The sequence below is a fragment of the Dromaius novaehollandiae genome, chromosome 3, assembly GCF_036370855.1.
Source record: "Dromaius novaehollandiae isolate bDroNov1 chromosome 3, bDroNov1.hap1, whole genome shotgun sequence".
NCBI classification, from domain to species: domain Eukaryota; kingdom Metazoa; phylum Chordata; class Aves; order Casuariiformes; family Dromaiidae; genus Dromaius; species Dromaius novaehollandiae.
Window position 1 is genome coordinate 92,251,312 of NC_088100.1, and position 25,332 is coordinate 92,276,643.

General features: G+C 36.1%; 1 protein-coding gene across 3 annotated transcripts in view; it reads left to right on the forward strand.

The window, feature by feature from the left end:
* The window catches only part of TTC27 (tetratricopeptide repeat domain 27), a 140,075-nt gene that overhangs the window by 88,504 nt on the left and 26,239 nt on the right, over positions 1-25,332 (forward strand). For 2 of the 3 annotated variants that reach the window (XM_026122989.2, XM_026122990.2), the window contains exons 11-13: positions 12,171-12,266; positions 14,472-14,594; positions 20,683-20,910. In XM_026122989.2, the coding sequence (XP_025978774.2) occupies positions 12,171-12,266; positions 14,472-14,594; positions 20,683-20,910 (447 nt within the window). The remainder of the gene's footprint in view (positions 1-12,170; positions 12,267-14,471; positions 14,595-20,682; positions 20,911-25,332) is intronic. The other variant, XM_064509468.1, reaches the window with a different exon arrangement.

Sequence of the window (25,332 nt, forward strand, 5' to 3'; positions counted from 1 at the left end):
CTTCTGAAGTTTCCAAAGCCATTTAAGGACCGTTGATTCAAATAATCATTTGGATTGGTATATGGAGAGTAACATGATGATATGATATTAGCTCTTTTCATTGTTTCCATTTGCTTTTGCAGTTACGCAGTTTCATCACAGTATTGCTTTCTAACTGTCTGAATATTGTAAATAATAGCACTGTGCTTTTGTGATAAGACTTGGACGTTTTGACAGATGTGCAGCCATTTTTGTAAGCTAGGTGACCTAATGTGCCTGAACTAGATTTTAAATGGTATAAATAATATTGTTTGTTACTATTATACACATTTCTGTGCTATACCTGCCCATTTTTCCAGATGCAGATTTGTGCAAACATTGAAGTTGTCTAGAAATAGAAACATGCCGTAAATGATTCCACCACAGAACTCTTCATCTTGTGCTTTAGTCCATTTTTCCCTGTATAAAATTTGTGCACAAAAAAAAAGAAATCTTCTACTAATGTTGTAAGCTCAGATGCTTAAGTTATAAAACACCAAATTCTAGTGCAGTCTTAAAGTATTTCAGGAGCTCTCAACCTGCATCTTGCCAGGATAATTCATCTGGTCTGAAACGTGCCTTCCTTGCCCCGGTTCTCTCTTGCAGGGCGAGGACTGGGTGAGCTGCCAGGGCCCGGCAGCCTCCTCTGCCTACGTTCCTCCCTCCCCGGGAAAACATGGTAGCTGGAAAGATGCTACTGCTGATGGCTTCGTTTGCCTTTCAGCCTCTTCCCTTCCACCTGGTTTAGAGTTTCTCCAGTAAAAGGGGCAGCTGGGAGAAAGGGTGTCATTGCCTCTGGCAGCAGTGCACTGCCTCCTGAAGGTCTTAAACAAAAAAAGACTCCAGTGTGAAACTGGTGCAGCTGGAGCTTATGGCTCGTGTAATTAATTAGAAGGCTGTGAATGGCCTGAAGGATGTATGTGTTGTCCTCATGGCTGTTTTGGTTCAGCCACCGCTGCTTTGTTGGGCAAGGATGTCAATCTCACTGTTATCAATAAACGGCACGTTTAGTTGCTGTGCCATGAAGGAGAGGAAGACCTCCTTCTATTCAGCCTCTGTCCCCCAGCCTGTTCGCTTGAGTGGCCAGCACAGACCATAAAACTCCTTTCTGCTGAATTAAAGTTTGTTTTTGTTTTTTAATTGGTTGTATACCAGACCGACTTTTGAATACAAATCTATGTTCCTTTGGATATTCTGACAGTGCCCAATACTGCAATTGTGTTTGTATAGGTTCCTGCTTCTTTGATAAAGGACAACTGAATCTTTTGAGGAGTTTGATGTGCTTCTCTTTGAATGTACTTCCAATCAGGCATACAATATTTAATGCATTTAGAATATTTTCATTTTGTACTTGAGATCAAACTGATATTTTTCGTCCAGTTATTGCTGAAGATGCTTATTTTTTTCTTTGGTAAATAGATTGATCATTAGCAGAGAATGATAGGGGTTTTGTTATTTTTCCCTAATGTATAGAGAGTTTTCCAGGAACATGTGAAGAGCTGGACTGGATGTCTTTCAAGAAAATACGTATATTGAAAACAGACTTCTTTGTATGTGATTGCCTTTCTTTGGGACAGCAGAATTTGAACACTTTGCCCGTGTGTCGAATTTCTAATGTACTTACCATCATATACTGTATGGTTGCTGGGTCAGGCTCAGCTACTGGAAGAATGTGCGTTTCCTGCCAGGTAATTTTTCAGCAGAAACTACTGGGTATCAGTCAAAGTTTCAGTGTTTGGGGAAGCTATTCTTGGGGAAAAGTTTTTTTGTTTCGGGGTGGGGGTGGGGGTTGATTGGTTGATTTTAGGTTTTGTGTTTTTTGGTGGGGGGGGGAGGTCGTTGTTGTGATTTGGGGTTTTTTTTGGTAACAGCAGAAAACAGTGGGTGTCCCAAGATGCTGTCTGAGATATTCAAATCAAATTCGAGACAAAAGAAACTGAACTTGTCTTTCCTTTCTTCTCATCCTCTGTCCGCCTCATCAAAGTAACAAAGATGTTCTTGAGATTTAGAACTGAATGAGGATAATTTAAAAAAAAAAAACAGATTTCAGCGAAAAGAGCATTTAGCTGGTAAAAAATGTTGGCTATTTCTAATACCACAAAGGACTTATTACTGCTTAGTTCAGCTGAGTATCTTTAGATTCAGGTTACAGGTATCTAGATAAGATTAGATATAATATTTTTTTCTCCTCCTTACAGGCACCTAAGGACAGCATGTACTGTTGGTATCATGAAAGAATTATGCTTGGTATGATTGATGGTTAAAAACCTTATTGCATTACCTGAAGACAAAGCATTTTGTTCTGTATTGTGTTTTTTCCCAAGATTTCAATTTATGTAGCAGCATACCATCCAGTCTCTGTCTCAGGTGGAAGGAAGCTGAAAATGTTTACATGTTTGCAATTAGTAACATGGTTTTAACTTAACTTTTTCTCTAAAATTTGTTGTTTTATTTTATTTTAAGTCATATTCTTTAAATTCTTTACAAATAACCATCTCATTCCTAAGTTCTAATTAAAACTTTTTTGTCATGCATAAGCATTTATTTTCAAGAGTTGTAATATGTTTTGTGATCAAATTTGGATGAAGCTTTTTCTGCTTATTATGGACAAATGACATGTCATGTTTCTGTGTTACTTATATATGCTGTTGTACAGTTTACAGTAAACAAATGTAAATATTTGTGGAGTATATGGTAGGTAAACTGAAGTCTTAATAGGAAAAGTACAGGATGTTTCCAGTAGATTATCCTTCTTAGGATAGATTAAATGTCTCATAGAGGCTTTTTTTTAATTATTATTTTTAGAATCATACACAAGCTAACAATGAAATACCAAATTTAAATGTTATTAAAATAAAGGGATCAGTTTGGGTATCTTCTTCTGTTTGTGGCTTTGCTGAGGATGAACCAAGTTGCTCAAAGACTATACCTGTTATGCATTAGAAAACACAAATGTTTGACATAATTTATTCTGTATTTCACTTTATTGTAATGTCTGACATGGGGGAAAAAAGATCACAGTACAAAGGAATAAATGGTATCTGGCATAAGACCAATCAGATCTGCATCATAGATTACAAGCAGGTTTCTTTTTAAAAGTATAGACAGAACCCTTGTTTAAAAAGTTTATTTGCTCATGCCTTTAGGTAAAGGGAATAGCCATAGAAGCCTTAAATGCATCAAACTTTAAACATTTTAGAAAACTTGTCTAGGCATAATCTTTCTTAGAGAGAATGCTGTATTATTTAGGTTGACGTCAGGCACTGAACAACTAAATTAAACCCATATGCAAATACCACAGGGAGGGATGTCCTGAAAAAGCCTATCTTAGCATTCCTCTCGGCCCAGGAAACAGAAAGTGAAGTAGCCATGTCTCTGTTGGGTTCAGTGTCCCTCTGAGCCAGCCAAGGCATGTCCTTGACCTGAGCTTTCATCAGGTCCTGCTAATGGTTCCCTATGTGCTGAAGAGTACGTACATGTTTATTAACACGGCTGATTGTCAAGAAGGCAGAACAATTTATGGCTTAGGTTATTCTGGAGGTATGCCAGGGCATTTCTGCTTAACCAGTATGGACCTGGTCAACATTCTCTACTGTCTGAAAAGCCTTAGTCTGCTTGGCCTACGATAGAGTGCGTGAACAGGAGAAAACAGACCAGACAGATGGCAGGCAGAGACCAAGCATTAGGCTAGGAAAGAATACAGGCGAAAATATTCTGTATTCCAACAAACTGCTACATGCAGAAATAAGCCCCAAATTGATTAAAAAAGAAAAGATACTTTAGAGAGAAACTGCTTGTGTGTGTGTGTTTATCATTGAGCACTGATTTTGTATCACTGTCAGAACTGTGGCTGTTGCACAGAGTCTGTCCAGCGTGTGAATATTTGAGAGGGTGCAGAGAGTTTTCACTGTTGTTTTAGTCTCTTCTAATATTAGTAAGAAAAAACATTTTATAAAACATGCTAAATCATGACCGTTAGCTTTTCATTATTAAAATAAATTTTAAAAGAAGTGATAAAGTTAGGAAATTGGATACCTTCTACATAAATCATTGCAGAATACAGTATCTTTCTCTTTCAAATGGGTGTGAAAGATATATTGTGCATTAGTAATACAGCAGAACTTTATGCAAATACTTAAGTATTTGAAATATATGGCTATATCTGACTGAAGAGTAACTGATACTGAGTGTCTTGAGCTGCTTAGGGAGAGAAAGAAATGTGAGATAGCAGAGGGCAAGCCATAAAACAAACACTTTTTAAAAAGACTTCTAACAAAGATTTTATGCACACCATTTGATCAGTAGTTATTAGTCCTTTTGGCATCTCTGCACAATGTAAGAAGCAGTCTTCAAGTTTACAGGAATCACTCATAATTTATAACAGCAATCATTGTAATAAATTTTCCTTGAGTATGTAATGTCATACATTCCCCTTTGAAAATTAGCTAAATGAGGAGGAGTGTTCCTTCTTGATGCTGAAGTACATCTTTGGTTAATAGCTTTGTTTTGTGTTTTGGATGCTTTAGTTCTTGACTCTTCAGAGGTTTTCATCATTTAGCAGAAATATATCATTTTAAATCTGTGAACTTTTTAAAAGGATAGCCCATGATTTCCTCTAAGTCATTTTAGTTCACGAGCAACAAATTCCTGTCTGTTCAAAATGCTGTTTTGAATAATGGTTGTTTATAATAGCATATCAAAATATACTCGTTTATGTCTTTTTAGCTAGTGATAAAATTGGCAATCGATAAGGCAATCATTATTTGGTCATAGTCTCCATCTCTAACAAGTTTAGGCAAATCTAGACAGTTTTCATTAATTCCACATTATATCCCTGTGTTACCAACCAGAAATTATTCTTTCCCACTAAATAAATTTAAACTTCATTGATTGCCTTTTGAAAAATATTTTTATGGCTTCATAATTTCTGGCATTGCTTCATTGCAAGATTAAGTATCTTGACTATTAGTGACTTCTAGAAGTTTGGTTATCTCTTGATTACTGGAACACTTTGTTTGACAAAGAGCTGATGCAACAAGTTGATGTTGTCTGGATTGTAAATACAATTTTTTGCCTTTTTGAAGTTACAGTTAAAGCTTTTTCTTAAAGTTTAAAAAAAGAATGTAACTCAAATCTAAATTCCATATCCACAAGCCACTAAAATACCTAGCAGTACATTAGAAAAACTTGAAATATCTGATTTCACGTGAAAGACAATACAAAAGACCTTAATTGTATTTTCTCTATATTTGTCATCTGCTTTCTGATGTGCATGATGTCTTCTAATATTAGACAGTGATTATTTGAAATATGGGGTTTTTTTCCAGTGGAGCATACAGCCTTCATTAGTAATTCTGTATTTATATATTACTGATTCCACTATTGTGGAACAAGGTTGAGACGCTTACCGTCATAACACATCCCAAATTCAGTTTCACTCTAGCTCTTTCTTGTCCAGAGTTTTTCAGGCTTTATTGTTAGAAAGGATTTGGCAGAGGATGTTTAAAAATAACAGAGCCTTTTAAATTTTTGAAGCTTCAAAAATTATATAGCTTTTATATTATTTTAATATTGTTTCCCCAAAAAGTAAAGATGCATTTAAAGTTAGGTTTTAAGTTCCATGAAAGTTGCATTTGGTTGCATGGATTAATTTAACAGTGAACCTCTGGCAGTTTTATGGAAGTCTTTGTAAATAATTACAGGGTCCACAAGGGCTTCTTGTCGCATAAGCTTAAAAAAAGCCCACATCTTGTTTCATAAGCACTAAGCAGCAGAAACATGTTTTCTGTGTGACAAAGTACTGTGGTGAGGAACCCAGGAGCTTTTGATGACAAATGTATGTTTGTCCATAATTTGTAAAATAAGCTTTCTGAATAAAGAAAGAACTTTATAACTGTATAACAGCATGCAGTTGCTGTTACCTTTATGAAGCTTTCCTCTTGGTTCTTGAGTAAGTAACACAGGCAAGCCCAGTTCAGTTTGGGCCATATACCTGCTAAATTCTTAGGAACCATAGTAGTAATGAAATGAGATAGCAGGAGCATTTTCACTACAGATACTTATTCTTATCCCCCATGGTCTCCAAGCACCTTTTTCCAAGGGAAATTCGCTATGTCAAATCTCTTTGCAGGCAGCCGAACAATTCCAAGTCGGCCTTTGTGTAGTCAGGCACTTAGGTGCTTGACACATAAGCCAAGACCACCCAGGCAGTCCCAAACCTGGTATCCACACTCCAGCACTTAAAAGGTGTATAGGTTGTATAAGTAAAGACAGATGTCCAAAGTCAGCCTTTGGTGAAACCTGCATTATTTGTTTAATTTTTAAAACCTCTGTTAATGTCATACTGATGTATTGTTTCAGTCTCATATGTGTTTTTTGCAAGGCCCTCCTTCTCCCTTTCTTTTTTGAGAATATATTTAATTTTTGACATACTCCTAGTATACTTTTGTCAAGTGGGAGGTTAGAATGGAAGACATTCAGCAAGTACAGCTATAGGTTTGGGATTTTCCTGAGCCCAGTAAGCAGAGCAAGAACAGGGGAAATTGGTATTGGTCTTGACATTTGGTGAGGAAAGAGTAGGGTTTATTCTTTAAGGAGAGATAGGTTTTTATTTGGCTGGTTGGTCATTTGCATCTTATTTACCAAGTCTGCTATTTGTGTTCTGTGAATGTGAGATACTTGCCATTGGAGCTCTCAAGGGGAAGCCTCCTGTTTATGGTAGCTGCTGGTATACAGTTAACTCCGAAGCCTAAGCAAACGCCGAAGAGTGGCTGAAGGAGAAGGCTGAAAGGCAAGGCAGCCTGTCACCAAAAGGAGCAAGAAGATGGATTAAATGTGTATGTGGGGGAGGGTTAATACTTTGTTTTCTCCTGTAAAGGGTAGATGATGTTGGGTGAGTCAGCACTGGAAGTAGAGCAGAGTAGGGGAAAGCATACGGATGGATGCACTTGTGGTATTTTCACCACCTTTTAAGTATGTTAAAATTAATTTGTGTGAAGTATCATGTGGCAAAGTTTATGAAAGAACTGTAACCAATAGTCGGATGATGAAGCTTGATGTTTTTATAATATGAAGGAGGAGAACGTTAAGAAGGCTACATAATTTGCTGACATCTGCTAAATAAACCTAGCTGTAGGGCATATGGCTGACAGGAGAATTTCTGGAAGAAGCATGGAGCCAAGGGAGCCACTGGAGTGTAAGAGCAGTAGAACAGCGAGATTGACTTGGTGGTTATAAAACCTGCAGAGGCAATGGACAGAAACAGAGGCAGGGCAAGGAAAATGACAGTACCTAGTTAGGCAGAGCATGGAGAGGTCAGGCTGATGTGTGGGATTTTGAGAAGGAACCTTCATACCTAAGAAGAAATTGAAGAAAAAAGGCCTGAGAATCACAAGAGCATCTTGAAAGGGTAGCCCTGAGTGTTTGGAGTTTCCTTATTAGGCAAGACTGAAAGGCACTTCTCCATTCATTCTCCTCTATGAATCTGTCTGGGAATTAAGGTGCAAGATGGACCATGGCAGGAGTGGGAAAGACTGTAATGTATGATAGTATCAAATTTCCTGTGGTATAAATCAAGTTAACCTGTGGTAAGTTAGGGAGAAATCTGTAAGTGGGGCATTTTAGAGTTGCTAGAGAAGGAGGGCAAAAGCGAACCAAGATAATGCCACAGTCAACATGTTGCTTAGGGTTAGGTGATAGAGAAACAGTGTGATTTATGACTGTTGGGAGCAGTCAGGTAAAAAGGAGCCTTCAGTGGATGGTTGCCACTGGCACCCCAGAGCTACTAACTGAGGAGTGACTGTGGCAGGCTGACAAGATCCTCTAGACTGAGAAGTGAGAGAAGATTAGGAAAGACTTGTCTTGTCTTCCTGCCTACAAAACCAAAGAGGGACACCAAGTGTACTGGGATACATCAAAGAGCATTAGGGAATAGAGGAGGCCAAGAAGGGGCAGAGAGGAGTATTGGTAAGTGCGCAGTAAGTAGTCAGGTGGTAAAGTAGTAAAAACTAATGTGTTTTACCAGGGTGTGGTCCCTGGGAAGCAGCTGGATGTCTGGTTAGCAGTGGAAGAAGCCTGGAAAACAAAATGGACAAGCTAGAAGTATTGGCACAGTGTGTGAAAGCAGCTGTTGCACAGATGAAAGAAATAATGGTGGAACATGTGTGACTGGAACATTAAAACTGAAAATGCGCTTGTCAGAAAAGATAGGTAAAGGGAGAAGGGTTGTGTTGACATTGTGTACTGATGATATGAGACACTGGGAAGAAGTAAAAAGAAATAGCATGGATAAAATGCTATGTATGATCATGACTGCTTTGAGGGAGATGATTTACTGGGGCCAGCAATGTTAGATTTGGATATGGACAGACCTATCTTCAGTGTTATTGAGGGGAGAAATCCTGGTGGAATTAAATAGTTGCTGGACAAACAAAACTGTGATTCTGTTTTCAAGATGTTTTTGATAAATAGTGAATGTCTTGATCTTTTGAAAAGAGAAGGCTTGGTTTGATTTTTGGTTTGTTTGTTTTCGATACTTTTTCCCTAAATAACCTTGGATCAGGAGATCCTTCAGATGAAATGGAAGGAAAAAATGCTTGTGTGTGGTTGCGGTTTTACATACTGAGGGGCGATTTTTTGAGAAACTAAGTAAACAATTTAATCTGAAATAAAGAGATTAAGAATAGAAAGGATGTGAAGATGATGTACCATTTATCGTGCAAAAAGCTAGCTAAAAATTACATTTTAACAAAAGAGACAAAGCCCTGAGGGAAAGACTTCAGACCTAATTGGATGAATAACAAATTTAAAAGGGATATTGTAAGTACACACAGAAATTAAATAGGATTATGTTGCAAAGAAAGCTCCATCTCAGAGACCAGAAACGATAGGGTATGGTAGTATTTTCCCAAACCAAGTGTAGAGGTAGGATCTGGCTAAGAAGAAAAAGCTGAAACTCCATCAGCTATAGAAAAAGAGTAAAAAATCACAAAAAGACTAAAATTGAGGCAGGCCTAAAATCAAAGTTAGTATTTTACCATCAAGACCATCATGATGTTACATTTCATGTTGAACATGGAGGCAAAGCAGAGAAGTGCAATGGGAATGAATGTATGGAAAAGATATCCAGGGTGGAATAAGGAAACAATCCTTAACCTCGTGTACTCAATTCCTGGATAATTACTGGCTGCGTGTGATTTATGATGAATTAGTAAAGTGGACAAAGCTCTAATGTGATCTTTTTTTGAAGTAACATGCTCTACTTATCCCAAACACAGGGTACCCATTGTGCTTTCTTAGTTTCTTACCAAAGTCTACGGTATGAGATGGGGAGAAAGAATTTGAATTTCTAGAGCTGTCTTTTCCTGTTTTCATCTGACTATAATGTAGTCTTTGCTTGTGATTAAAAATTCCATCACGGTCATCTACATAGTTGTTGTTTCCAGGCTAGATTTGTTTATCTCTGTAACTGTTAGTTTTGACTTAGTAACTTGGTATCTACGGCAGCCCAAGCCTTGGGAAAGGGTATGCTACATGGTTGGGGCTTTTGATCCATTGGGCTTAATAGTTTTTAAATGCTGCATATACAAGAAATCATATATCACTTAGAGTTGTGAATTTTAGTTGGCTTGTGCTGTAGTTCTGTTTAGGAATTTCTGAGTCAGGAATTTGAGACTCTAGTTAAACAGATACCCATCTTTCGACTATGTTGCGAAGGCTCTGTATTTATACAGATTTTTTTCCTGAGACAGAATTTATGCTGAAGATTATTAATGAGAAAGAATGTTCATTTGGCAGTGTCGTCTCTTCCATTTTATTGGTTTATAGTTCTGTGTTTAGTCATTAGCTATGGCATTAAGGTTAGGATTCTGATTGTCCGCCCCCTATACAACCCAATTCTGTTTTCTTCAAGCGTTATTCAGAAACACAGAATTCAGCAGTCTTCTAATAACTTACTTTCCACACATCACTAGTATGCAGAACCACCAGAGCTTCCTGTTTTTTCAACATACAAAAGAGTGCATGAACCATGGATTTTAATAACTTTTAAGTTCCTCAGCATTTTTTTCTTTTTCAGGGAATGTCTAATATTCATATTTTTTTTTACCTACATTTTCAGTTTTTATTGGAATTGTGGAAAGAGTACAGTATTTACTTTGGGAGAGGGGAGAATTCAACTTGCTAATAGTCGTATTGTCCTACAACGTGTCATTTACATTAGGCTCCTCTACATAAGAGAGGTAGAAAGTAGATATGGCTACAAACTTTCCAATAAAATACTTTGCTTTTGAAAAACTGTTTTCTTTAAATTCCAGTTTTTCTTTTGGAACAGGGGAAATAAAAAAAATTAAAACAAGGACAAAGCATTTTAAAACATCTTCTGTCTTCCATGTTTAGTTCTCCCCAAAACTTATTTTACAGGAAACATTTAGGATTTTCTGGCTTTGTTCTGGCTTAGGGCAATTATTTTTCAAAATTTCCCGCTGTAATTTACTACCTTGTCTGGTCTTGTAAAATGATTACCTGAGAAATTAGACAATTTTTCATTTAATTTTTGTTGTAACAGAATATAGAAAAATGTGCTTCTGCATAGTGTTAGAACAGTTCAGCAGTACTAAAACAGAATATGATTTGTTTTATAGTTTATAGTCAAGTAAACTCTTTAATTAATATTATTTTAAAGATGTTATTTGAATCTGACACCTTTTTGGACTGTTCACAACCGTATTAAGGAATGTGATCTTATTAGTCTGTCCCTTTATTATAAATACACCTCAGCCGTTTCTTGGGATAGGTTTCCGGATAATCTCTGGGAACAGGTCTCTGGAGATAATTTTATAAGAGAATGTGAATAAGATTACACATTTTAAATATTAATATTTAAAATTAGGAGGCTGAGCATGGATTTAAAAGCTTAAATTATTGTTACTTGTTGGGATTTACTGGGTACTTCGTTCTTTTAATAAGAAAAAATCCCATTAAAGTCAATGGCAGTTATAAATTGCTTGGCGGTTATAAGTTGCTTGGCAGTTTAAATCACATAACTGAATTTTAATTTTACACAAATACTATTTGTATTCTTGATACAAATTAGGTAGGTAGCCAATAGTTGCATTTAGAGAGAGAGAGAGAAAGAAAGAGATCGTATCCAACTTTTCCTTTTGTTTGGAAATCTGTGTTTTCTGCATTCATCTTCCATGCTGAGAAAATTCTGGGAATCTTTCTAGCTCTTTCTATAAATCTTTGACCGAATTATATGTGAGACTTGGACAGATGAGTCATATGAAGGCAAGTAATTTAATATTCCCTAATTTGTATCTCTGGCCTTACATTTATTTACATTTTATATGTGCAGCTTTAGTGATGACTAGTATTTGAAAGAGTTTCTTCCTTATTTTCTGACTGACTTTCTGGGTGTAGCTACCTTTAACACTTTATTTTTCCTGCTGTTGAATTTTGATTTAATTAATTTGATAGTGGATTTACAGAGCAAGAATTGTTGCTGCACTTTTACTATGCAAAAGTTGTTCCTCTCTTTCAAAGGGTTTCAGAATAGTTCAACAGTTTCAGAACATCCACAGTTCTCCCAAAACAAAAAAAAGCCTAAATTGAATTGTATTCTCTGTCATAACAATTTATTCTATATTAGAACTGTGTTTCTCAAAGAATGACTCAGAGCATTGTATGTCTTTTCTCTTATCTTTTATCAGAAATGTCATATTTTAAGTGCATCAGTGTTATCTGTGTCAGGAAAAGCTAGCTAAAGAATTGAAATGCATTAGACAAATCATTTGACACATTTTTACTCTTCAATATTTTCTCTTAAGAGCATTCTGTTTAGATGCTACACTGGTTCGGATTTTAAATTTGGGTTTTAGTCCTGTTTTATGCACTTTGAATATCTTCAAAACTTTTTTATTTTCAAAACTTTTTTATTTATTATTACTTGTAATAGTTTTTGCATAAATGTTTGCTAAATTTTCTTACAGTAGGGTATTGTCATCTTAATAAAAATACTGTAGCATCTTACGGTGTAAGCTTGCTTTCATGTCATGTTATCTTTAATATAATTTCTGTGTTATGTCAAGAATACCTAAGTCCTGAACACTTTGAATTTTTTTTTCATTAAATCAGAACACACTTTGCATTTACAGGCACTTGCAGACCAATTTGAAGATACAAATACTTCAGTATCGGAGCGCATGAAGATTTTCTACTGTTGTCAGGTGCCGCCACGTTGGGCCATACAGGTGTGAAGCTACCCCATATGAGACTTTGTTAAAGAGTCTCTGTTTCTCACTATTTTTGTTACAGTATGACTCCAAAGTTGAGATGGTATGATATGGTCTTGCATTGAAACACTGTAGAAATAAAGACGTAGCCTGACACCACGATAGGTTTTCTGGAAAGAAATCAAATTCTACAGACTGTTTGGCTTTCAGAAGTCTTGTTCTGTCATACACAGAAGTAATTGCTTGTAGTGCCATTTTTCCGTATTTTCCTTTTTCCTTCATTGAAAGATTTTGTCCATTTTTTAAACTTTGAACATGCCTCCTGTAAAAATAATCCTGCTACTATCTTACTGTTTATTACTGTTTTACTTTCATTTCTTGCATTCTTTAATGAGCATCTTTTAATGAGCATTCATTTCAAGCTGCTTTCAAGGTCAAAGCAGCTATGTCCAGGAGTCAAAGGTATGTTGAAGAACTGGGGCCGAGACATTTTTTATTTCCTAGACATATGCCTTTTCGGTAGTGTAGACAGGATACTTTTTCCCAAATTATACTGTTTATCTTGAACATAAACTTTCTACAACAGAAATCTACGCATTAGAGTCTTATCTGATGGTGCTGTATTTAACAACCAACTTAAGAAAACTGTTTACATTAGATACCTCCAAAGGCGTGCGTGTTGTTTACTTTTAATGTTGTTTTATTCTTTTTTGGTTTCTAAACTCAGTGCATGTTGCTTTAACCAATCATATTTTTTTCTAGCATTTTCAAATTATTCTGCACAATCTTTCAACAGGCACTTGCAATAAAACTAGCAAATGTGGTTTTCATTTCCATCTGTCAGAGTGGCACTTTTCAATCCAAGCCAATTTTCCAAGCCAAAGATAGAAATGCTAAAATAGAGATTTATAATGGAAGATGACTGCAGTCTTCTCGTTATAGTAATAAAGAGGCATTGCCTATATAAATTTTACCAAATTTGACTCTGAGTAAATTTAATAAAACTGAAATGTGATTTAATTCCAGATGCTGGAAAATGTATTTTTTTTCCTAAGCAATTAATATCAAGCTAACAAATAATTACTTTGTTACAGACTTTCATGGAGTTTATTATGTATTTTTGTCAAAGAACTGTAGCCAACTTAATTTTACGATTACTGCATCTATTTCTGTATGGTCACTCCTCGCTCCTTGTAACAGATACTGAGTCCAAGCCTATAAAGAGCGCGCCATGACATCTGCATGGAACTTCAGGGAATCCGTTCAAGATCAGCAAAACCATTGGCAAGGTTCACTGTACGGATATCAAAGCATGATTAGGGCCCCTTTTATACAATACGCTCTCATTTTTCTTGCAAACCAAATGGTGTATTTTTCACATGAAGAAATGATAAACTTATTTACTTCAAAGTTGAAAAACTGTATGTGATTTTAATCTCCTCTTAAAAAACAAATAAAGGACCAAAGACAACTTTTCAAAGTCATGAAAATATACCTTGTTTATGTTTAAATGGAAAGAATTACTCATTTATTTTTACAAGTATGCTGAAATAATAGACTGAATTTGAAATAACAAAGCGGCTGGCTTATCTGTGAGGAAAACTCAGCTAAAGAGTTGAACGTGAGCTCAAATCCAGTACTGATTTGACTAAAAACTAACATCCTTTGGCAGTGACTGTTTGGGACAGTGGTTATTTACACTGGGTAGAGTGTACCTAGCAAAATCATGTCAGAACCTTTCTCTTCATGTGGTGTGATGGACCTCCCCAGGTAAAGATTATTACAGCAAAGGATTGCTAGAAGAGACTTTAACGCTGCCTTCAGCTTGTTTCCCCCTCTCAGCTTTCCCAACCTAGTGCTACAACTCCCATCCAGCCGAACGTGCCACGTACCCGATTGAAGGAGTGGCAGTTCGGCACTTTCAGTTCATCCTTCACATGTTTGCTTACCCCTTTGTATTCCATTGTAAACTAGTTCAAAGAAGTTAAGTTATTGACGTGAACTGGAGACAGATCAGAATCTGTTGATTTTTTTGGAGCTATTTATATATTTGTGAGGCTTAAACTTGAGATTTCAATAGAATAATTTCATATTCTCTATGCTTCTTGATGATGTCAGAAGTGCCCCTAGTATCTTAAAAAAAAAAAAAAAAGAAAGAAAGAAAAATGGAGAGTAGTATGTGCCTAACTATTTTCAATTATCTGGAATTTCTTCTCTTTCCAGCATCAACTTGCAAGCTTACTCTTTGAGCTGGGGTGCACCAGCTCAGCCTTACAGATATTTGAGGAGCTGGAAATGTGGGAAGATGTCGTAATCTGCTATGAAAGAGCAGGACAGCATGGAAAGGTAAGAGGAACTGGTTTTCACAGCTGAGATCCTGAGTTTTGAAATGGGATCTGAAATAGGAAGGCCTGCCTGACTTGAGCTGTCAGTCCACTTAGGACATTCACTTCTGTAGGGCTACCATGAGGAAAGTTCTTACAGGAAAAATGGGCACATGACAAACAAGTCTGTCATTACCTCTAGAATGCTAAAAAAAGATCTGAGATCATGAGCAATTGAAGGAGGAATAAATAAGAAATTACTTAAAAGGCAAGAAGGTACTTAAACCTGATACATTGAAAAAATTATTGAGAAAACTTCATGTCTAGATTCAGAGAGAAGATGGTGATATTATTTCTTGAAAATACGTGAGGAAAATTAAGTTAGAACCTATGGATGAGCAGCAAGGTGTAGCGTGGGTGTTTCAAGAAGGCTGTAGCAGTCATGACGGGGAGATGCCAAGGTGGTGGGTAAGGAATTTGTCTGAAAGGGAATCTGTTTTCATTCCCACTTGATTTCAAACTGTTAACTGCAGTTTTTACAAACACGATCAATAGGACAACCTCAGTGCTTGGTGTGTTTAATTACTTAATGTTAACATATTGCTAAAATTATAGAATCAAACATTTGAGACAATTAGTGGCTTCTTGAGATTGAAAGGCTTTATCTATTCTTTTCACTCTATACTGATGTTTTCCTCAAGTTCTTCATCATTTCCTTAATAAGGCTGAAGCTACATGTGACCAGCTCCAGGCAAAAACAATTTAAAGCCATAATCTAATTCTACGTATAAATGACAGAACTGTTTAAAAATGCTGGTAGCAGACTGTAGCAGCCCTCCTATTGTCGAATGTTTGGCTGTTACTATCAGAGCAATGAAAGGAGGATTTTAGGAAACGATACCTGGAAACAGTGCCTATGCCTATATAACTTAAGCTGTGTTTTCTTTCTGGTGCAATCTCCCAGGAATTTATACTGTCACACCTTGTATTCAGTGTTTATGTAGCTTTCAGCAGTACTGACTTTTAGACAAAAGTGTGTTCTTTTTCTGTTGATATCTTAGTGTCATTAAATACATGAATGTATATATGCCTATATGAAGACCTAAGCACAAAGCCTGTGCTTATACTAAGTTAAGTTTGCAGAATAGAGAGCTATAACTGCAATTAATAAAAAAAAATCTAAAATTTCTCATACTTTCATACTTTTTCTAATTAGCATATACCAATGCCTAGATTCTGGTCCTTATAAACTGACAGATGGATTTCACTGCCAAACTCTGCGTCACATTATGCATGCCTTGGGCATGGTATGCTAATATCAGAATCCTTTCAGTACAGTGGAGAAGTAGAGGTCAGTATTTTCCATTTCCTGGAAATGCATTCTCTCCTAGTTACATTCACGAACTGCCCTTAGGGAGCTATGAAAATGGCACTCAGAGAATAGGACAGGATATCTGACACAGGAAACTGGTTAGAAGTGCTTTCAGAATGAGTGCTTGTGCTGTGCTTTGAAAAATAGAAAACACTTTGTAAGTACTAAATAACAGTAGTGCTGAAACAAAGTTAGCTTCAGATCAAAAAAGCTGAAAAATTAGAAACATTTATCTGTACACTAAGGGGAGTGAATATTTGTGCTCCTTATCAGAATGCTTTCAGAGTCTGAACTGTTCGTATTCATCAAAAGTGTTTTAATTTTTTTAAACGTGGTAGTTATTCTTTTGGAAGTACATGAAAATCTACTAGTGCAATATGTTGTTCAGTGGATGTTGACCTCATTAAAGAACTTACTATATATGTGCCTAAAAGAACAAACTGTTTTAATAGTTTTGCATGTCTTCCACTGACGACTGCTTTTATATGGAAAAGAATAATTTAAAAACCTAATAAAACAGCCAGATATCAGAGATAGCAATGATTTTGGTGTAATTTTGGTGGTGGAGTAATAATAGGTTCCTTTATTTTTGAAATATGCATTGTTAAAGAAACAGAGCATGTAGATGTGGCTATGTAAAACTCCATACTTGGAAAACACATACTTCTCTCAATTATAACAGAGGGAATACAGCAGAGTAAAATGTCACTAATATTTAATAATTTTTTGTGGATTTTTTACTGTTATTGTAAATGAGTATAGAGTCGTATCTTTCATAAACTGAACATAATTAGTAGAAACTGGTATGACAACGTGAGCCGACAAAAGAGTAACAGTGCTAAACTGCGCAAAGCAGGGCACAGTACAAAAAGAGTATTATAAAATCTGAATGTGCAGTATGTTGATAGTCTGTGTCTTTGTCATTCCAGCATTATACTTTTTATATTCCTCTAGCAGACTTGTTGAAAGGCAAACACTAATCTCCATGTGCATAGTGAAAACTGATGTTGAAAAGTCGGATTCTCTACTGTGTCCCTCTCCCTTTTCCTTTAACTGTGAATAAGACCCAGAGATCTTCAGAGAATTATTTACAACAGACAGCTTTATTTGGTTTAAGGCATGAGAGGTCTCTCAACTTCACCTGAAATAGAAAATATAATAAAAATGGCTCTGTTTCACTGCCAAAAAATAAAAGAAAGGAAGGATGAACTAGAGATAAGAATTTTCAGTTCTTCCAATTGAAATGAGGACTTTCTCCCTTGTGGGAGCTCTAGAGCACTGTAGCTGTTGACCGTTGCTGGATTCATGAGAGCCGCGTTTTAGCATCAGCCTGGTATTCTGTCTTGAAACACTGTTCTCAGCTCTATCCCTATCCTCATAATCCCCTTAGAGTAGGGAAAACAGCATGATATGCAGCCTGGTTTTAGTTTAACCCACCCAGCAATCCACCTTCCACAACATTATTTTTCTTGTCAAGATAAATTTATGAATGAAAAAATCCACAAATTTCTTGGAACATTTGAACAACAAAGCACAACTGTAGTAAGAACTCAGAAACTTAGCTTTAAATTCAGGAAATGCTTCCCAGAAGCAAAGTCAGGTATAGTGCTATGCTGATGAGCACATGAGATAGTTCAAGAAATTGATTGATTTCCAGTACACTTTGAAAGCAGGTAAGCATTCCCTATATGTAGCTACAAAACTGAGAAAGAAGAGTAAGTGACTTGCCCAAGGTCATACATGAAATTATAGAGAAAGATGAAATTACAATTTAAGAGTTCTCCTTTTCTCTCACTACCTCTTTCCATGATCATCTGTTCTCCTTCTTCATGCTACTTTTCTGGTAGCCTAGGAAATACTGTCCAAATAGAGAAGAAGAAAGCATTTTAGGAAATTCTCTAAACTAGCAGAGGATTGAATTATTGTATAAAAGAATGGATAGATCATTGTAATGCGTGAGGCTTGTATAGAGGCTCTTACAAAACAGGTAAAATAAAAGGCTGGGAACATGTGCATGGGACAGGCAAGTGAAAGTTGCAGTTGGGAAGCCGAATGTAGGAGGAATCTTAAACTTGGTTTCTAGGAGTTTCTGTACTGACTAATGAAAAGTCACTTAAGCCAGAAACTTCTTTAATGATTGTGAGTTTTTATGAAGCACTGCCTATTTAATTCCTGTATCAGCTGTAGTAGTCCAGAAAGCAAGAGAACAGCTTCAGTCTTTCTCATGCTCAAATCAACTGTCTTATTAACTGAAGATCGATTTCCATCCATTTCACTGTAGACCATTCTGTGAAAAACAGTGTTGTTAAAATTACATCTGTTTCAGTCAGCAAGGATTAAAGTTTCAATTTTTATTTTTAGTTAATTTTTTATTGATATTTTTCTTATCAGAGCTTGTTTAATTTAAATATAATTTTCAGTTACAAAACATACCAACTAATAATTAAAATCTCTTTAATGGGTAAGAGTAATTACATCTCTAATGGTTATATTTCATTTTATATACACTGTATTAACTGAGTGGAGAATGTTTCTTGATAAGAATTCTGTTTTCAAGACAAGATTTGCCCCTTTGCAGGAGCAAAGTTCGTATCAAAGATTAAATGTGCATTTTTTGAAAGTAGTCTACTATGAACTTATAGAGGAATATGCAGCAAAATGAGAAGTCCTGTTTTAAAGTACTACCTGGTTTTGCAGAAGACAAATGTTTCAGGAATACAAATTTCTTAGTTCCTGGTTACGATCGCTTGTATTAGCCTTTACAGATTTAAGTAATAAAAAGGTTTGTAAAGTGCCAGAGGGGTGATCAGATAGCTAATGAGTTGAAGAAAAAGTCAGATTTCTGCTTATTTAATTCTCTGTTTTATCTCTGTGCTGAAATATTTATGTTGGCAATGAATCCTTGCAAACTTAGGCCAGAACATGATGTTTTTGCGCTCTTAAATATGAAACATTATTAGTGAATGGTTGGCTTGTTGGTCTGGTGTATTAGTAGTACGAGGCACTATCATAGAAGAGCGAGCTAAGCCTGGCAGTGCCCTATTCTGGAAGAGGTAAAGGAGCAGCATGCAATGCACTTTTCACCTCATAGCTGCTCTTCGCACAGCGAAAGTTCACAGTCCTTTTCCTTTGTTTGAAGAAGGGGGGAAATAAAAAAGCTTACCTTTTGGTACCTAATGTGATTACTGCAATCATAAAGTGCCTAGTTCTTCCTGTTCTGCAACGATTCATTTTAAAGGTCTGTTATTAATATGTGTTCCTTTAATCTGTCACAGCAATTAGTGGAGGCAGAGAAGGAGGAGGAATGACATCTAGCCATGCCCTTTGCAAGTGCAGCCTTCTTACTAGGCTGTGTTTTCTAGAGCTTTGACTAGGCTGATTCTAATTGCCTCAAATAATAGACTCTTCAGCAGTTTTTGAAGAAGCCACTTTAAAAGCAGTTGTTGTTTACTTATTTTCCTGATATTCAGCTCATAATTTTCCTCTTAATTTGATTCCATTTTTGCCAGTTAAATATCCCTTTGCAAATCTAAACAATACACTACCTTCTTCATATTTGTGCACTTCAAGGATATGCCTGCTTTTCTATTTCTGCTACTTTCTTTAACCAAGATGATAGTAAGAATGAAGTGTTAAAAGTATACATTAAAAATTTCAAAACAAAGTAAAATATTTGAAGTCATTCTACTAAAGATAATTTTCAAATAGGATCAATGAATTATTGGAGGAGGAAGGCTCATATAGCAGCCATTTATTTGATTCTCTAGAGATTATTTGAATGTGAAAGAAAACAGTTCTCATAAGAACAAGAAAAGCAATAATAATTTAAATGCAGAGATAAACACAGCTTTCCTGTTAAATAAGCTAGCTATGGTAGAAGAATGAATAACGTTTCAATGTCAAACACTAATTCTGTGGTAGGCTATGTCAGATTTCTTGTGGTTTCAGATTGTTCAAATAGATCTTTTCAAATAGCAGATTTATACTGCACTGAATTATATATGTTACATTTTTGCAGTGGGGCACTGATGTAAGAGTTCAGTCTGAACAACAGATCATCTGTCCAGCATGCTTATCTTTTGGAAAGGCCAAGGCAGACTATCTCTTGTTTGAAAAAAGAAACAAAAACTTTGTTGTTAGAATGAGATAGTGACCCTGAGATAAAGAGCTTTTGAAAATTGTTTATAGCCCAGTAGATTGTCTGGCAGACCCAGCTTGTGTCTTCTTTTCCGTAATGCTATATATGTTCTGAATATACTTTATCTTAAATGTTTAGGTAAATGTATAACATCTGCATTTTGTGTAGAAGAATAGCATTTCCAGAACCAACAGTTTGAAGACAGATGCATCTTCATACATAATAGAATGGAAGTAACTATCTTCAGAGAAGAATAGTTAGAGAGAAAGGGATGGCAAGAGTACTTATTAGAAAATATTAAAAAATGCAGATATAATAAGAGGATCTTCATGGTACTGATACTGCATTGCCAAGAGGAGGGTGTAGGTTTGATTTCTGGGACTGATATTTGCTCTTTGGACAGAATATACACGTAGGATATAAAACAAGGAGCAAGCTGCTTCTTGCTTTGATGGGTAGATTTTTCTTGGTGCATTAAACCGAAAACCACTGATAATTCGCTGATGATTGCAAGATACTAAAGTGGTATTGTTCAGGTAGGTGATTAATAGACAGCAAATTGTCCCATTAAGGAATTCACTTCTCTCTGCTTTTTGACAGGCAGAAGAAATACTGAGAAGAGAGCTAGAGAAAAAGGAGACACCAGGACTATACTGTTTGCTTGGTGACGTTCTCAAAGACCCCCAGTACTACGACAAGGCCTGGGAGCTCTCGAGGCACCGCAGCGCCCGGGCACAGCGCTCCAAAGGCCTCCTCCACCTCCGCAACCGGCAGTTTGGGCAGTGCGTGGAGTGCTTCGAGCGTTCAGTGCAGATCAACCCTATGCAGGTGGGGAAGTGATGCAACAACAAAGGCAATTCTGCACACAAATGTCAAAGTAGCAGTTTAATACTATTCTTAGCAAATTTTTCATCTGGTAAGTATGAGAGACTGGGGATCCTGTCTAAAAACAATAGCACAATGAATGAAGACATCCTTTTGCGTTCAGGACCTTGTATGCAGCTAACACTTCGTACAGCTCTTCAATTTCAAAGAGATGGAGCCATTGAAAATTAATAATAATCAAATCATGAGCAAGTATCAGACAAAATGCTTGTAATATAAGTTCTGCAGAAGTATAAGAAAAGAGGGAAGTCATTCTGAATGGCCACTGTAAGTCCTCAGTTTCTGATACTAAAGCAGAAACATTTGCAAAAGAGTACAGGAGAAGGTGGGCATGCCATAGTTTCATAGTCTTTCCTACGAGCATGTGATCTTTATGTTAATCTTTATGCAAGCTGTTATTTCACGTAATGTAATTTCCTGGCTACAAAACAGAATTTCTTCTGCATTTGAGAGTATGCTAAGTTTAGCTGCAGTTTAGAAGCCACCTAAAATGAAACTTCCACTTTCATTTTTATCACCTTGTCATCCTTCGGCTGTCCTTGGGATTCCTGCAAGGAAACAGACTGTGTCATTACTGCAAAGAATGATGCAAGGGACAGCATTAGGAATTACATTAACAGAAAGCCAAAAAGCATTAATTATCATTCTGTAGATGTGAAATTATTAGACTGCACATTCAGTGAAGATTATATCAATTCTTAAAGGTTCTCGGCAATTTTGTTTAAAAAAAACATTTTTTTAAAATCTGTGTATTAATCCATTCAGTCCTGAATGGAAGAGGAAAAGTGTTTGCCAGTTGAGAAAGATAACTCCAGCTTACTACTTGGAGTAGTCATAGGTCTTCTTTTGCATGTCACCGAATCCATGTAATTATCAGTTTTTCCTCTTGCCTTGCTTAGTGTATAGATTGCAGCTGGAAATTCCTGCAGACACTGCACCTCTAAGACGCTTTCTATAGTTGTCTGACAAATGCACATAGTGATATGCCAAGACCTAAGTCTGCCTTTCACTGTTTACTTCCTGTGCTTTATTTCAGTTGAAGTTGTAGCTGACCCTTCTCCCTACCTAAATGTTTTCAGTAGAAGAGAGCTATGGAAATCACGGTTGTAATCATAAACCTTCATGGATAACACAGTAGTAGATATTTATGGCTTTCCCCTTCCCTTCTATAGTTACCTTCTATAGTCTATATCAGCAACTATGAGTAGATGTTACTACTTTTGATAATAGAAAAAAGAGGATTATAGAAAGTAAAGCAACAGAAGCTGCAGGAAGAGAAGAGATGAAGAGGTTTCATGGGAAGAGAATAGCAACAGAGCACTAGAGAGACAGAGATACTTTTAGACATTTGCTGTATGAATAGAGCAAATTTTATCCAAGGGCAATGTCAGGTGAAGGACAGTCCTCATCTGCATTTAAAATGATTTTAAAAAATCTTTATTGAAGAATCATTTTAGTAGAGAAGGAAACAGAAATTCTTCTGGGGCTGTTTTCCAGTGCCAATGAATAAGGGATTTCAAAGTATTCTAATGATTCTGGGGAAAAGAGCTGGGGTCTGAATTAAATTCTTTGTTGAACAATCTTCAGCTAGATTTTGAAAAAATTCAAGAAATTATTTTGAAGCTGTTGGAAATGTGTTTAGAGAATGTAGGAAAAGGAGAAGCCTTGCAAAGAACCGATTTGGACATGTTTAAAACAAAACAAAAAAAAACTTTAGTTTTTTTTCCTTCCTCTAAACAAACTTGTATTTAATACACAAAGGCATGCATTTATGTGTTGGGCCAAACCAAGATATTTATATAATATATATTATTTGTATCAATATAAAATAGAAATATCCATATACATAATAACTTGTCTACTATTTAAATGATTTAATTTACATCAAATCTTAGCTGAAGGATTCTGTTTCTACATCAGATATTATTTTAGGGAATGAATTTGCTTAATGTAACAAACTTCTCTAAATGTATCAAATCATTCCATTTTTAAATAGCACTCTAAAGCAGTTTCCTTTTAAACTTTCTGTTGTTTTTTGATCATTTACTCTTCTGACCAGGAGATTTTAACAGAATTAGCCTTTTACTTCGTCTTTTCCTCTGTTGGCTTTAGGAGGTAAAAACTCACATCTCTATATTCCACAGAAATCATTGTCAAGTGTTTTTGTCTGTCCTGCTGTGTAGCTACTGAGAAGCACTGTGTTATGCTTGTGGTGACAGTAGCTTTTATTACAATAATGCATCAAAACCGAAACCTCAGTCAAGAGATTTCTCTTGATGATGCTGACAGATATTGACAGATTCTTCACAAACTGTCTGCAGACAGATGCTTCATTTTCTCAGCCGCTCTTACATCACATCCCAGTAAGGTCCGTCCTGTGAAGGGTCTTGAATTTAAAACAGCTTTGTGGTTGTTTTATGTCTATGCATTGTGCCCTTCGTACCTGTTACTAGGTCAGTGAGAAGGTAAGAGATTGTTTCTTGCCCTCCAAAGAATACTGCATAAGCTGGTTTGAGTTCCACATAACCTGTTGCACTTCTGCCTTAGGAAAATTTTCAAGGCCTCCAGCCTTTCCAATTTCCAGTCTGTTTCAGTAACGTATTTTTTTCCAGTGAATCAGAGTCCTGTTCCTATTCAAATGAACTCCAGATAACTTGTAATCATATACACCTTAGAATGTAAAGCAAAAAGGGACAAAAAGAGTTTCCCTTGTCTTCCAGTTCCCTTACTGCCTCAGGAAATGCCAAAATATGTACGTTATTTCTCAGGTAAGACTCTTATTGAAATCAGGAGGACTTCTGGCTGTTAAAGGGCAGCGGAAGTTGGCCTGCAGAGCTCAAAACTGAAAAATACACTGCTGAGAATTTTTTTTATTATTTTGTGTCCTATCCAAAGGAAGCTTAAAATGAAAGGCAATCCAAGAAAAATAGTCCAGTCCATATAGGAAAACAAACGTTTCCTCCTCTTGTTGCTCAGGAAGCTCTACTTAAGATTCAGAAGAATTGTTTCAAACAAATAGACTGAGCAAATGGATAGTGTGGATTTGACACATCACTGCCTTCTAAAGTCTGTCTGTATTCTGTCACTATAGGAATGAATTATTTCCTATTCCAGGATGTCTTGGGGAGAGAGGCATGTGATTGTAGATTTGAGAGCTATAATACAAGGAAGAGATTAATTAATGAAGTGTTCCCAGAAATGAGAATGATTTGTCAGGTAAACAAGGACTCCCTATTACAAAGAAATTAAGTCTTTCTTTCTAGTTGTTATCAGGAACCTTTTTGGAGGAGGGGTTTTCTAGACTAGAAACAAATGATTCCCAAAAATATCTAATGGGTGGGATCAATCTGTGTCAACCCTCCTTTAAATTTGCATGCTCTTTGGCCAACTTCAGTCAAATTTGGTGGAGGTCTTAGAGGTAGGTCTATACAGTATAAGCCAAACACCAGATTAGACTTTGGAGAATCCACAAAGGACCTCAAATCTTACAGTTCAAATATATCTGAAACCTGCCTTCATTAGCACTACTTCTCACAGATTTACTTGTTTCAATGTATGCGTAATGGGTGACAGCTGAATTTCTCCTGTATTTTCACTGAGAACATCTTGCAAGGATGGACTGGGACAATTCCAGTGGATTGGGGAAAGATACATGAATAGTAGGAGCTTCTTAAAATGCAAAAGAAGATTCTTAGTATGAATGATTTTTTTTTTTCCTTTCAAGTATTCAGCTATACTTTTACAGAGATTATTTTGGAAGTGTATTCCCATGGATACAAGAGAATTGTTTAGACTTTTTGAAGAATTTTGTAATCATTTAGACTTATTAGAAACTTGTCTGGAAATTTGCGATGGCAAGTTTTAACAAAGGATTTGAGCCTAAATTATCATCTTTTGCTGGTCACTGTCTTCAGCCTTAAAAAGGAGAAAATTTTACAGTTCAGTTTCATTTGTTTTTCCAATCAGTAGCCAACATGCGCTTTTCTTTTTTTTTTTTTTTTTTTTTTTTTTTTTTTTTTTTTTTTGCCAAAAAGGAACTTTAACCTAGTTCTGCAAGTGGTGACAAAATTCTTTTTTTGAACTTCTGACAAAGTTTTCCTTACACTACCTTTCAGTCAGTCACTCTCCTCGGAGCAGTTATTACATCAGCCAGTAGAATCAGCAGATTTCATGCCGTGCCTAATAAAAAGGGCATTCTTATCATTCTTTCCACACAAAATAGCTCTTAATCTATCCTTAAACTGTGTTCTAAATAAATAATAGAAAGTCACTGCCTTTCTTATATCCTGGAAGAAATTCGTGTACCCTTTCTAGATATCTAAAGGACAGTAAAACACCATTTCAGTGCTATGATCAATTAAAAGC